The sequence below is a fragment of the Thalassophryne amazonica genome, chromosome 11 (genome assembly GCF_902500255.1).
Source record: "Thalassophryne amazonica chromosome 11, fThaAma1.1, whole genome shotgun sequence".
In the NCBI taxonomy this organism is placed as follows: domain Eukaryota; kingdom Metazoa; phylum Chordata; class Actinopteri; order Batrachoidiformes; family Batrachoididae; genus Thalassophryne; species Thalassophryne amazonica.
The window spans coordinates 44536689-44550758 of NC_047113.1; the positions used below are offsets into that span (position 1 = coordinate 44536689).

Genomic DNA, 14070 nt, shown 5'->3' on the forward strand with positions numbered 1-14070 from the left:
CATCCAGAGATGGGAGTTGTATTTGTGCTAGAGACCCTCCTGTCCTGTGCACCAACACCATTTCTTGTATATTCGTTTTGTGAATTGTTCTGTAATTTGTGTTAGTAGCATGGCCCAATCAGAGGGTCACCCATTTGAGTCTGGTCGGCTTGAGGTTTCTTCCTCAGGGGGAGTTTTTCCTTACCACTGTTGCTCTGGGAGTTAGTAAGGTTAGACCTTACTTGTGTGAAGCACCTTGAGGCAACTCTGTTGTGATTTGGCGCTATATAAATGAACATAAATTGAAATTGATTGAATGTCAATTTTTTATTTTTATTTTTTTTAACAACCTGAATATGTATGCTATTTTAGGGTTTTTCCTGGCTTAAAATTAGGTTGAGGTGGTCTTGTGGCACATGGCTCCTGGACAACTCTTCTGATAATTCTTTTTACTCCTCTCAGAAATCTTGTGAGGAGCACCTAGTCATGACCAGTTTATGGTGAAATGATGCTCTTTCTGCTTCCAGATTACGGCCCCAACAGTGCTCACTGGAGCATTCAGAAGTTTAGAAATCCTTCTGTAACTAATGCCATCAGTTTGTTTTGCAATAATAATATTGCAAAGATCTTGAGCCAGCCCTTTGCTTTTACCCATCATGAGATGTTTCTTGTGTGACACCTTATGCTGCGTTCACACCGGGCGCGACACGAGCGACTGCAGCCACAGGTTGCCATGTAATTCCTATGTAATGATGCGTTTTGGCGCCAAACCGCGCAGCGCGATGCGATGGACGCGAGTGAAGCGACGCAAGTGAAGCGATTTTGAGGGTTTTTGCGCGTTTGTAGCGCGATATCGCGTCGCGTTGCCCTCCTCCCCAAGTTGAAAAATCTGAACATTTTCGTCTCTTGATGACCAATCAGGGACTGGATATGTAGTGACGTGGAGATGTCTGGAGTTTGACTGAAGATGTGAACATGTCCTGTCTGTGGTAGCAGCCTGTGAGCAGGACTTATGTCTCTTTTGTACTTTATTTCACAATTATGAGAGAGTTTTTGGAGCGAGCAGCAGCACCACAGCAGGGGGGAGTGGAGTTTCTTTTTATTTTTATTTTACGTGCACGCGCGAGGGAATCATCCATGGAGATTATTTTACTTATTAACTACACAGATGTATAATAAAGCAAATGGTGACTGGTTTCTAAAGACAATTATGACAGAGGTTTTTTTGGGAAAGAGCGAGGAGCAGCCTCACAGCAAGCCGCGGAGTTTCTTTCTTTCTCTCTTTTTTTTTTTAACGTGTGCACGTGAGCGAATCGTCTGTGTGGAGAATATTTTATTAATTAACTACACAGATGTATAATAAAACAAATGGTGACTGGTTTCTAAACACAATTATGACAGAGTTTTTTGGGGGACGAGCGAGCTGCAGCAAGCAGCGGAGTTTCTTTTTCTTTCTTTTTTTTTATTGTTTACGTGTGCGCGCGTGAACGCGATAGTTGGTCCTCAAACTGGGTCCCGCAGAGGCGGAAGGACCACTGAAAGTGGCCGTCATCCAGACGCAGCTCCTGCAGCAAATAATGATACTCTCTGTATTGGGAGCTTTTCACAACAACTCGTTCCGTGTGATCAAGGTCCGTCATGATGACTTGACGCCGAGTGGAATGGAAGCTCCTCCTATTTGATGACGCACCGGGGCGAATTTTCGCAGCGAAAGTCCACCCAAGCAGAGCGACACACCAGGCGAAGAAGGCGCGTCCGTTGCCACGCGACCCCCGCGAATTTGTAGCGTCTCTGATCGCACCCGGTGTGAACGCGGCATTATAGGTCATCATTTGGGACTGAACCAGCTGGTATTAATTTGCACTGACAAGCAGGAGTGCTTTCTAATTACTGATATATTTAAGCTGGTGTCTTGGCTTTTCATGCCTTTTGCACCTCCTTTTCTTCAGGTGTTCAATCTTTTTTTTTCCTGTGTCATTTCACATTATTACACGTAACTTAATTTATGGACAATTATGGTTTGATTTCTTTGTATGTGTGGATTACTTGGGTTGTTACCAAAATCTGGTGAAAATTTCATGTCAGTAGCACCTTTAGAAATATATTTACTCAAACATAATGACGTGTTCATTACTTATTTTACCTGCTGTATGTTGGTATTTTTAAACTTTTGTAAAATACCTACTATTTAATGTCAAAATATGTGCAAGAATGAAGGTTAATGATTAAATTTATGGTTATGGTTTCCTGATAAACTAAACGATAATTGACCAATCACAAAATAATCAAAAGCCTGATAAGATTTGTCAGCTTAATTGGAAAAAAATTAATAGATCAATTGATTACTAAACCAATGCTTATTTTTAACTCTAGATATAATATTTATACCTGACCATAGTTTAGCATAGTGTACAAGGTGATGTTGATCTTCTGCAGCACACGTCCAAGTTTTAAAGTGGTTTTGAATGGAATAGAAGGAAAGGTTTCTGCTCACTTTAATTTATAGATTTTGTTGTTGTTGTTGTAGTCTGTGGCTATCGGGTATTTGCCCTCATCATTAAACCCTTTGAATTCCTTAAATATGTTTTAGGATTTTTAGTTCTTGTTCATTTTTGTCATTCAGGTACCATTGTCACATTCATCCTCCTGCAAATCTCAGAGCTGTGGAAACGGTTTTCCGGAGCAAAATACTGTGGATTGGGACCCAAGTTCCTTCCTGTCAGCACACAAACTGTCAGGCCTCTGGAACTCTGCCCATACAAATGGAGGGGAGCACTGCAACCACAATACTTCTTCACACTCACAGCAAGGTTTGTCATGAGTGGACTGCACACATTTTTTTTTTTTTGTTCATTTGTTCATAAAACATTTAGATCAGTCAGACAGTCCTAACTGAAAGAATTGCAAATCACGGGTTCATGCTCAGCTTCACTGAGTAGATAGAAATTTGGATGCAGTTCAGCCAACAGTTATTGATTATTTTTAGCTATATTTTTTCCTCTTCTATGTGAGGTTAGAAAAGTGCTGTCCTTGTTCAGCCTGACATCAGCTCAGCCATAACTTCAGGTTTGTTTTAACCAATATGAGGACAGTGTATTAAACCTCATATAAAGTTCTTGCACCAAAACCGTTGCATATTCTATCGCTCTCCTGTACATCCTGAAATCCTGGGTATTGCAAAAGCTTTGCTTATTTCAAATATGAAGTATGAGTCAAGGTTCCACATCAGCTTGTTTGGCCAAAATTTGGAGGTGGCGGTTCAAGCAGATGACCCCCCTACATGTCTACATTGTGTGCTGGAAGGGTAGCATAATTGTACTGCTAAAGATACATTCGCTGTTTCGCAGTTATGAATCTTGCGCTGTGTCACGGTCTGTGACTCACGCGAGAGGTCTGTTTCAGCAGAGTTCCGGTTTAGGGCACAATGTAAACACACCTCATGAAGCGTGGACAACAAGACAACATCGGGGCACAGCAGAAGTTCATCACAGGTGCTGCACCTCTTCTAGATAACCCTCTCAAATTGAGAGAACATGTCATCATCATAATCGCTTGTGAACTCGCTGAATTGGCACCATCCACATCCTCACTAGCCATTGTTTACTTGACGTTGGCACACCCGAACTCTGCTGCGCGCTGCGGTGCATTCTGTAAGGATCCCAGATCAATTTTGATCCATTACACCACAACAACAACAAAAAAACTAAGAAAAAGGCAGCAACATGGAGTGGCTCTTCCAGTAATTCTAATTCATTGTGATCCATTGTTGAAATAACTGTATACGACATGTAAAAGTGACAACCGTGACTATATTGTGACCCCATTTTTTCACATGTATTTCTAATAATAAGTCCTGTATATAAATAATTGTATGTGGACTAACAATATCAATAAAAGTCTAAAATCCTCCAGCAACTGAGTGAGTGAATACATGTTATCTCAGAAAGCTGATTTTCATTGACCTGCTATGCATATTATTCATTAAGATGAACCTGATGGTAGGGAGGGTTTGTCATTCTGGAAGGAGGGAGGAGTATGACAGTCCAAAGCCCCTTTCAGCTGCCCATGATCATGCTCTTCCAAAATTAGATAAAGTTGTGCAGCTTTCTTGTAGACATGTAGCAATAAAACAGTATTGCCAGGCCCTGCAAAGCGAAACTATTTACTATGCGAGAGTGACCATAACTTCGGCTGTTTGGGAAAAACAGAAAAGCACTGGATGTTAATGACACAGTGCATTCTTGGTTGGTTTTTATTGCCTATATGCGATAGGGAAAATTTAAAGAAATTAGTAAAAATTTTATTGAGAGGATTGAGAAAGTGGCCTGAAATAGACTTTCATCCTGTCCAGGGTGTACTCTGCCTCATGCCCTTTGACTGCTGGGATAGGCTCCAGCTCCACCGTGACCCTTAACTGGAGTAAGCAAGTAGGAATGTGAATCGTACAACAACTCACGATTCAATTCGATTCCGATTCTTGGGGTGACGATTCGATTCAGAATCGATTTTCGATTCAAACAACTCTGAGAAATAGTTATATTACTTAAAAAATGTTTGTTTAAGAAAATGCAGCTTTACAAGGTTAATCAAGTGATTCTAGATGTAAATTTACTTATCTGCTTTGCTTGTTCAGAGTTGACTGGCAGTTTAGCGAAGCGCTGGTCAGTCGTCGGCAGATACCGCTGCTCCGCTCCTTTTAGCTCCGGGTCATAGCGTAGCATGTGGGCTTGCGGAGTTGAAGTGTTTCCGAATTACTTGACTTTCATTTTGCAGATTTTGCACACTGCATAAGTCATGTCAAGCTCCTTCTTACGCAGCAAATAATAAAATCCAAAATGCGCTCAAACATTTGCCTTCAGCAGAGACGGTGCTGGCTGAATTAGCTCTTCGTCCGCCATGCTAAGCTACAACTCACGAATGTTTGAAGCACACCGGACCCTCCCCTCGCGGGGATGCTGTAGTATGGAAGCCGTTGACTGACAAACAGTACACGCAGCGAGTAAGTAAGAAAATGTTTAAAAAAAATGCTTTTTAAAAATCGATTCTTGGACATTTTGGATTGATTCCGAATCGTAATAAATAAGAATCGCGATTCGGATGTGAATCGATTTTTTTTTCCGGCACCCCTATAAGCAAGTACTTGAGAAAGTACTACAAAGTGCACTTTGTTCTGTCCTTATGCTCTGAATATAGTATATGTGACATTCTATGGTAGCTACCTCAGATTTACAGTATAGGGAAAAAAATGATTTATTGTGTAATGTTACAGACAACAAAGTGAGTTAACAAGATTTCAACATTTGCAAATCATTTCATTGTGGATATTGATCAGCCGTTATTAATGGATTATGAGCATTCTTTTCTGTGGGCCCGTAAAGTTTTTGCACATTGATATGCTAAAGTTTTATTTCCGTAGAAGTTCATTTTCACAGAAATGTCAAGAAGTGTAGATACCTATGTAGTGCCACTACTGCTGATGGCACTGATCAGAACCGAATTTATTGCCAAGTAAGTTTGCACATACAACATGGGTTAAAGTTCTCCATCACCACGATGGATTTCCGTCATTTGGAAAATTTAATCACGCATACACGCGCGCACGTGGTGTCATGCGTGTTTTGGGGCCGAAATATGATACTCTCACTGTCAAACCAACATCCCATTCTGAGCTAATCAAAGCAGCAGCAGCAATGTTAGCATGGACTGCGGAGGAAGGGACTGTGTGAATTTTCACTCCTCTCCATTCTGTTTCCTGCTTGCTATAAGCCACGGTCCTTCTCCCTGTCTTTGTGGGAACATTGGCAGACCTTCCCCAAGTAGAGCAGGGTGTGGCTTTGCTTTGAACCAATGAAGCAATGTTTCGATCTGCTGCTTCAGTTCTTTGTTTTATTTCGCTTTATCTTAATTTTTCCCCGCTGAAACCCTAAAGAGCATATATCTGTGAGTAATATTTACCTTTTTATGTTAAACCGACCTGTTACGGTCTTCTGAAACAGTTGATAGATGTATTTTATAACTTAAAAACGGGATCGATGCTAACGCATTAGTGTGTCTATGGCGTTTTCAATGTTAAAGTTAGCATTAAGCTGTAAAAGAGTCAAGTGTATTACAAATTGTAATATTTTATTTATTTATTTTATTTATATATCAATAATAATAGCAACAATAATAGTAATAATAACTAATAATGCCACAATACAGTTTTAGAGAAACAGACAAAAACAATCTGATAAAACAAAACAGAAAAGATTAAACCAACTAACAATGAACATAAATAAATAAATATAGAAATAACTGTTTCCTGTGAACACCTAGTGACTCTTACACCTCCACTTCATCCCTGTTTTGTTTAAGTTTAATAACAATTTGTTTCGGTCAAACCATATCTAAGCTGTGTTTTTACACAAGAAAAAAATAAAATGCAGTAAACTGCACATTTGTGTCATTTTTTATGAAAATATCTTACGAAATATCTTCCAGTATTTGCAATTTTTAAAAATACTTTTTGCAGTACTGCCCAGGATGAAGATATAATATTTGTAAGAGATAGATCAACCATGGCAGTGGAAGCATTTAGAGAAGCTCTTAGAATTCAGAATTGAGATTTGGTGTATACTGACAATGTTGATACATCTTACAACATATTTATGAACATACTTGTCAGCCTCTATGACAATCACTGTAAAAAAGTAAAAAGTGCTCAATCAACAGAAAAAAGTATCAATAATCCATGGATGACAAATGGGCTGAAAAATGCCTGCAAGGAAAAAAAGTCCTTTATACAACCCCTGGCAAAAAGTATGGAATCACCGGCCTCGGAGGATGTTCATTCAGTTGTTTAATTTGTAGAAAAAAAGCAGATCACAGACTTGACACAAAACTAAAGTCATTTCAAATGGCAACTTTCTGGCTTTAAGAAACACTATAAGAAATCAAGAAAAATAATTGTGGCAGTCAGTAATGGTTACTTTTTTAGACCAAGCAGAGGGAAAAAAATATATGGACTCACTCAATTCTGAGGAATAAATTATGGAATCACCCTGTAAATTTTCATCCCCAAAACTAACACCTGCATCAAATCACCAATCCACCAAGTGGACTGACATGAATCATGGCTCCAACACGAGAGATGTCAATTGAAACAAAGGAGAGGATTATCAAACTCTTAAAAGAGGGAAAATCATCATGCAATGTTGCAAAAGATGTTGGTTGTTCACAGTCAGCTGTGTTTAAACTCTTGACCAAATACACACAACATGGGAAGGTTGTTAAAGGCAAACATACTGGTAGACCAAGGAAGACATCAAAGTGTCAAGACAGAAAACTTAAAGCAATATGTCTCAAAAATCGAAAATGCACAACAAAACAAATGAGGAACGAATGGGAGGAAACTGGAGGCAACGTCTGTGACCGAACTGTAAGAAACCACCTAAAGGAAATGGGATTTACATACAGAAAAACTAAACGAAAGCCATCATTAACACCTAAACAGAAAAAAACAAGGTTACAGTGGGCTAAGGAAAAACAAACGTGGACTGTGCATGACTGGATGAAAGTCATATTCAGTGATGAATCTCGAATCTGCATTGGGCAAGGTGATGATGCTGGAACTTTTGTTTGGTGCCGTTCCAATGAGATTTATAAAGATGACTGCCTGAAGAGAACAGTCATTGATGATATTGGGCTGCATGTCAGGTAAAGGCACTGGGGAGATGGCTGTCATTACATCATCAATAAATGCACAAGTCTACATTGATATTTTGGACACTTTTCTTATCCCATCAATTGAAAAGATGTTTGGGGATGATGAAATCATTTTTCAAGATGGTAATACATCTTGCCATAGAGCAAAAACTGTGAAAACATTCAGAATGGTGAAGAGTTGGAGCCAGATTGATGAAGAGTACTGTTTGTCACTCATTAAGTCCATGCCTCAGAGACTGCAAGCTGTTATAAAAGCCAGAGGTGGTGCAACAAAATACTAGTGATGTGTTGGAGCGTTCTTTTGTTTTTCATGATTCCATAATTTTTTCCTCAGAATTGAGTGATTCCATATTTTTTTCCCTCTGCTTGGTCTAAAAAAGTAACCATTACTGACTGCCACAATTTTTTTTTCCTGATTTCTTATAGTGTTTCTTAAAGCCAGAAAGTTGCCATTTGAAATGACTTTAGTTTTGTGTCATGTCTGTGATCTGCTTTTTTTCTACAAAATTAAACAACTGAATGAACATCCTCCGAGGCCGGTGATTCCATAATTTTTGCCAGGGGTTGTAGAATGTTTCTTAAACTAAGAACAAAAGATGCTGAAACTAGGTATAAAACATATAAAAACAAACTATTAGGAATTCTAAGAAGACAAAAGAGGGATTTAGATCAAAATAAAGAAAGCTCAAAAGCTACTTGGGGTGTAATAAACACAGTCTTGCAAAAAGGCAAGACAACACTGAATATTCCAAATGATTTTATTAAAGATAAAGTTGAAATTAGTAGCAAATTAGAAATAGCAAATGAATTCAGTAATTATTTTAAAAACTTTGGCCCTACCTTGGCCCAACAAATTCCAAATGATAACATTGATCTAGAAACTATAAAAGACAATGTCAGCAGTATTTTTCTTGAAAACATAGAAATGAATGAAATATTAAACATTGTCCAGCAATGTGCAAATAAAAAAAAAGAATGATTATACAGATATGAACATGTTGGTAATTAAGAAAATTATAGATGTAATAATTGAACCTTTGACATATATATGCAATTTATCATTTAGTAAAGGGGTATTTCCACACTGCATGAAAATAGCTAAAATCATTCCAGTTTATAAAAAAGGAAATAAACATGAATTCACAAATTGTAGACCTATATCGCTTCTATCGCAGTTTTAGAGAAATTATTTGTAGTAAGACTTAATAAATTTATCAGTAAACATAATGTTTTAACGAACAGTCAACATGGATTCCGCCCAAATTATTCAACTGCTACAGCAATCATGGAATTAACGGAAGAAATTTCAAATGCCTTTGAGAAAAAAACAGTATTTAGTAAGTATATTTGTCGACCTTCAAAAAGCTTTTGACACACTGAACCATAAAATATTATTGAAAAAACTATACAAGTATGGTATTCAGTCTGTGGCACACCAGTGGGTTTCAAGTTATTTAAAATATAGACAACAGTAGGTTGAAATAAACATTAAATCAAAATATTATAATATAGTTTGTGGAGTGCCCCAAGGGTCGGTCCTTGGACACATACGTTTCCTAATTTATGTAAATGATATTAGTGCAGTGTCTCCATTACTAAAGACAATATTATTTGCAGATGACACAACTAAATTTTTTTCTGGTAAAAATATTAAAGATGTTTTTGGAATTGTAGTGAAAAATCTTTAAAAAAATATTAACATGGTTTAATTCAAATTGTTTGTCTGTAAATATAGACAAGGCAAAATTTCTGATTTTTTTTGCAGTAGAAGAAAAGATATAGATGTGTCATTATTTACTGAAGGATTACAGATTCAAAGAGCACATGAAGTAAAGTTTTTGGATGTTACTTTAGATGAACATTTGACCTGGAAATCACATATTGACTATGTGAAAATTAAGGTAGCACAAATAATAGCTGTGTTACATAGGGTTAAACACTTTCTAAATAAGGATGCCTTGCTTATGTTGTATAACTGGAAGTGAGTTTTTGTTGTTTCAGAGGGCTTCATACCCATTACAATTCACCAGAATATACAAAATTTGACTTGCTCTTTTAAAGATTTTCTGGGGGAGCACCCCAGATCTTCCAGAATCAAGACTACACCGCACCCCCCACCACTCTTTCATGTACCTTTAAGTTCAGGTTTTGCATTATTTTTATGCTTTGTCTCTCTCTCCTTAGAGGCTATTTAGAATAGATTTGTATACTGTATAATGTGTTTATTGTATTTATTGAGGGAAAAACAGTGTGTGCCCCTACTATGCCACATTTTAGGGAATTGCTGGCATTGATTTTTGCCAGGAAAAAATTTCAGTCAAATGAAAATTTATTGCCTTAACCCATGACATACAATGATTTGATTTGATTTGATCATTTATTTAGTCCCCGTGGGGGCAATTCAGGTGCAGTCAGCAGTAAAAATTACATTACATTCATAAAACCACATCATACAAATTCATAAAAAACATAAAAACACAGCAGAATAAATACTTGTATATAAAACAAGAGCCCAGAAATAAGGTGTGAGTCAGTATAGACTTAAGTGCAACAGTGAGTCCTTAGGTGTTATTTAGGAGAGCAATGGCTGTGGGAATAAAAGAGTTTTTTAGTCTGTTGGTTCTGCATCTGGGCATTACCAGGCATCTGCCCAAGGGCAGAAACTTAAATTGTGGGTGCAGAGGGTGTGCAGAATCGGCCATAATTTTCCTGGCTTTTGACACAACCCTTGTTTTAAAAAGGTCCATAATGTCCGTGCACTGAGTTCCCACAATTTTACCACATTCCTTGACAATATTACAAAGACGATTGCGATTCTTAAGGTTCAATAGGTTAAGCCAACACAGGAAGGAAAAGGTTAACACAGATTCCACAAAGCAACTGTAGAACATTTTCATGAAGACACCATCTACATTATAATTCCTAAGTTTTCGCAGAAAGTGCATTCTCTGATGAGCCTTACTGCACACTGCATTAACCTGCAATTCAAAAGACAATTTATTGTCAATTTGGGTGCCCAGATACTTATAATTCTCAACAATATCTATGGGCTTCCCATCAATGGACATATGATTCAGAACAGGTGGTGTTTTCCTGAAATCAGTGTGCATTTCTTTGGTTTTATCCACATTTATATGTATAAAAGATGAATGGCACCACTCTAAAAAGTCCAGCAAGACCAAACTATGGTCTGTGGAGTCATCACCATGCAAAAGGGACAGGATGACTGAATCATCTGCATATTTTATGATGTGATGATTATCATGTTGGCTTTGACAGAGATTAGTATAAAAAACAAACAAAGGGAATAAAATGCAGCCCTGAGGGACTCCAGTGGATGATACAACAGCATCAGAGAGAGTTTCATTAACTCGGACTCTCTGCGATCTGTTTGTTAAAAAGTCAATAATCCATAAGATTAGGCCAACATCAATATTCATGTCTCTTAATCACTCTGCCAATACATATGGTTGTATGCAGTTAAAAGCAGAGGAGAAATCAATAAACAACATCCGAATAAAGGTATTTGCACCTTCAAGATGCTGCAACCCAGATTGAGTAAAGTGGTCAAGGAAAGTCAAGGAATTTGATCTGGTGTTATTGGTGCATAAACAGTAAGAAAAGAAAACACTTCTACAAGAAGTAAAAATAGTCAAATAGACTATAATAATCTAAACTTGTTTAATTATATTGCAGTACATTAAATACCTGTTCATTAAAAAAATATATATTTTTAATCTCCAGGTTTACCACCAGGCTCAACCTGTCACGAGAAAAGAGGGCTTCATGAAGCACCTGGGAAATCTGTGAAAAATTCAGGGACCAAAGTATGTCCCTATAGTCACCCTTCATCCCAGAATTCCAGCGGATCCTCTGCTGGGAACCCCTTGTCTACCTCAACAGACCCTTGTAAGACCACTCCCAAGCACTTGAAGAACATGTGTCGTCGACCAACGCCACCAGGTGAGAAAGGTTTCCTCAGCTGTGTCTGGTGTCCAGTCGTGTTGGGGGGGAACTAAAGAGATCCACAGACATTCTTAGTAGGGCTGGGGCGATACACTTATCTACCTTTGACCACTTACACGTTCATTCCCAGAAAACTTTAAAATGTGTAATAAAAATGTATAAAATATGTGATAAATATAAGTTTAAATATTGGGCAATTAGCAAATCCATTACTGCACTTTTGGTGTGAGAGTTTTGTGTGTGTCGGGGTGGGGGTGGGGGGGGTTCTCTGTGTACCTGAGGGGAGGGTGGTGAAGAGGGGAGTTTCCGGGATATGAAGGGTCCTGCATTATGTCTGAGTCCTGTTTAAGGAGACTGCTCGAGTGGACGTTGCTCATATTTTGGTTGAGAGAGCCAACAATTCTCTCGGTCATCTTCACGAGTTGCTGCAGCTGGAGTACCACACAGTACAACATTAAGTCAAAATGTTCTCTGTTGTGCGTGGTAGAAGTATCCACAGTTTCTGGGGAAGCCTGTTGCGTCTCAGGGTTCTCGGTAATGTGCACTCCCAGGAACTTAAAACTCGACACCCTCTCCACCTCCTCCCTGTTGATGAAAGACCATTGTGGTTTGTTTATCCACCTGTTTCCATTTGAATTTAGATTGTATTAATTGGACTTTTGATTCTTAAGTTGTAAAATTAAATATCACAATATTGTCTCCCCCCCCATTTCTAATTCTCAGTAGTATTTCTGTTTGTGAGTTTGTGAGTCTGAGTCTTATTAACTGCATAATGGCTGCTATAATTTATTATTGTTCATGTCTTAATATGTCATTTGTGCTTGTCTTTTGTTTTGGATTTGACTTAAAATTGTTTGCATTTAGGAAATCTAGAACTGCTTGAATCTTTTGCTGAACATTATAATATGTTACTGTTGAACACCCACCCACCCACTCCCCCCCCAAAAAAGCAAAACATAAAATACAAAACCTTATACTTTGAAGGTGAGCTCCTTGTTCAGAATGCTGGTTTAGAGTTTTGAAGTAAAACTAAACAAAAGAAAACACGGATTATATACACTTTTGGTTGGGTGAGCGCCTTGTATGGCTGCACCCTCACATCGGGGTGAATGTGAGGCATTATTTGTAAAGCGCTTTGAGCATCTGATGCAGATGGAAAAGCGCTATATAAATGCAGTCCATTTACCATTTTGGTTCAAATGCATGATTACTGATGTTGACATGGCACAATCAGTCAATCAATTTTATTTATATAGCGCCAAATCACAACAAACAGTTGCCCCAAGGCGCTTTATATTGTAAGGCACTTGGCGACAGTGGGAAGGAAAAACTCCCTTTTAACAGGAAGAAACATCCAGCAGAACCAGGCTCAGGGAGGGGCAGTCTTCTGCTGGGACTGGTTGGGGCTGAGGGAGAGAACCAGGAAAAGACATGCTGTGGAGGGGAGCAGAGATCAATCACTAATGATTAAATGCAGAGTGGTGCATACAGAGCAAAAAGAGAAAGAAACACTCAGTGCATCATGGGAACCCCCCAGCAGTCTAAGTCTATAGCAGCATAACTAAGGGATGGTTCAGGGTCACCTGATCCAGCCCTAACTATAAGCTTTAGCAAAAAGGAAAATTTTAAGCCTAATCTTAAAAGTAGAGAGGGTGTCTGTCTCCCTGATCCGAATTGGGAGCTGGTTCCACAGGAGAGGAGCCTGAAAGCTGAGGGCTCTGCCTCCCATTCTACTCTTAAAAACCCTAGGAACTACAAGTAAGCCTGCAGTCTGAGAACGAAGCGCTCTATTGGGGTGATATGGTATATTGATGGGGTACCCAAGATAAGATGGGACCTGATTATTCAAAACCTTATAAGTAAGAAGAATTTTAAATTCTATTCTAGAATTAACAGGAAGCCAATGAAGACAGGCCAATATGGGTGAAATATGCTCTCTCCTTCTAGTCCCCATCAGTACTCTAGCTGCAGCATTTTGAATTAACTGAAGGCTTTTCAGGGAACTTTTAGGACAACCTGATAATAATGAATTACAGTAGTCCAGCCTAGAGGAAATAAATGCATGAATTAGTTTTTCAGCATCACTCTGAGACAAGACCTTTCTAATTTTAGAGATATTGCGCAAATGCAAAAAAGCAGTCCTACATATTTGTTTAATATGCGCATTGAATGACATATCCTGATCAAAAATGACAAAGATTTCTCACAGTATTACTAGAGGTCAGGGTAATGCCATCCAGAGTAAGGATCTGGTTAGACACCATGTTTCTAAGATTTGTGGGGCCAAGTACAATAACTTCAGTTTTATCTGAGTTTAAAAGCAGGAAATTAGAGGTCATCCATGTCTTTATGTCTGTAAGACAATCCTGCAGTTTAGCTAATTGGTGTGTGTCCTCTGGCTTCATGGATAGATAAAGCTGG

The 14070-nt window shown here is 38.4% G+C and overlaps 1 protein-coding gene across 2 annotated transcripts in view; it reads left to right on the forward strand.

Annotated features, from left to right (window-relative positions):
- The window catches only part of fam193b (family with sequence similarity 193 member B), a 58307-nt gene that overhangs the window by 24170 nt on the left and 20067 nt on the right, over positions 1–14070 (forward strand). The window contains exons 3-4 of one of the 2 annotated variants that reach the window (XM_034181402.1): positions 2603–2789; positions 11428–11646. In XM_034181402.1, the coding sequence (XP_034037293.1) occupies positions 2603–2789; positions 11428–11646 (406 nt within the window). The remainder of the gene's footprint in view (positions 1–2602; positions 2790–11427; positions 11647–14070) is intronic. The other variant, XM_034181403.1, reaches the window with a different exon arrangement.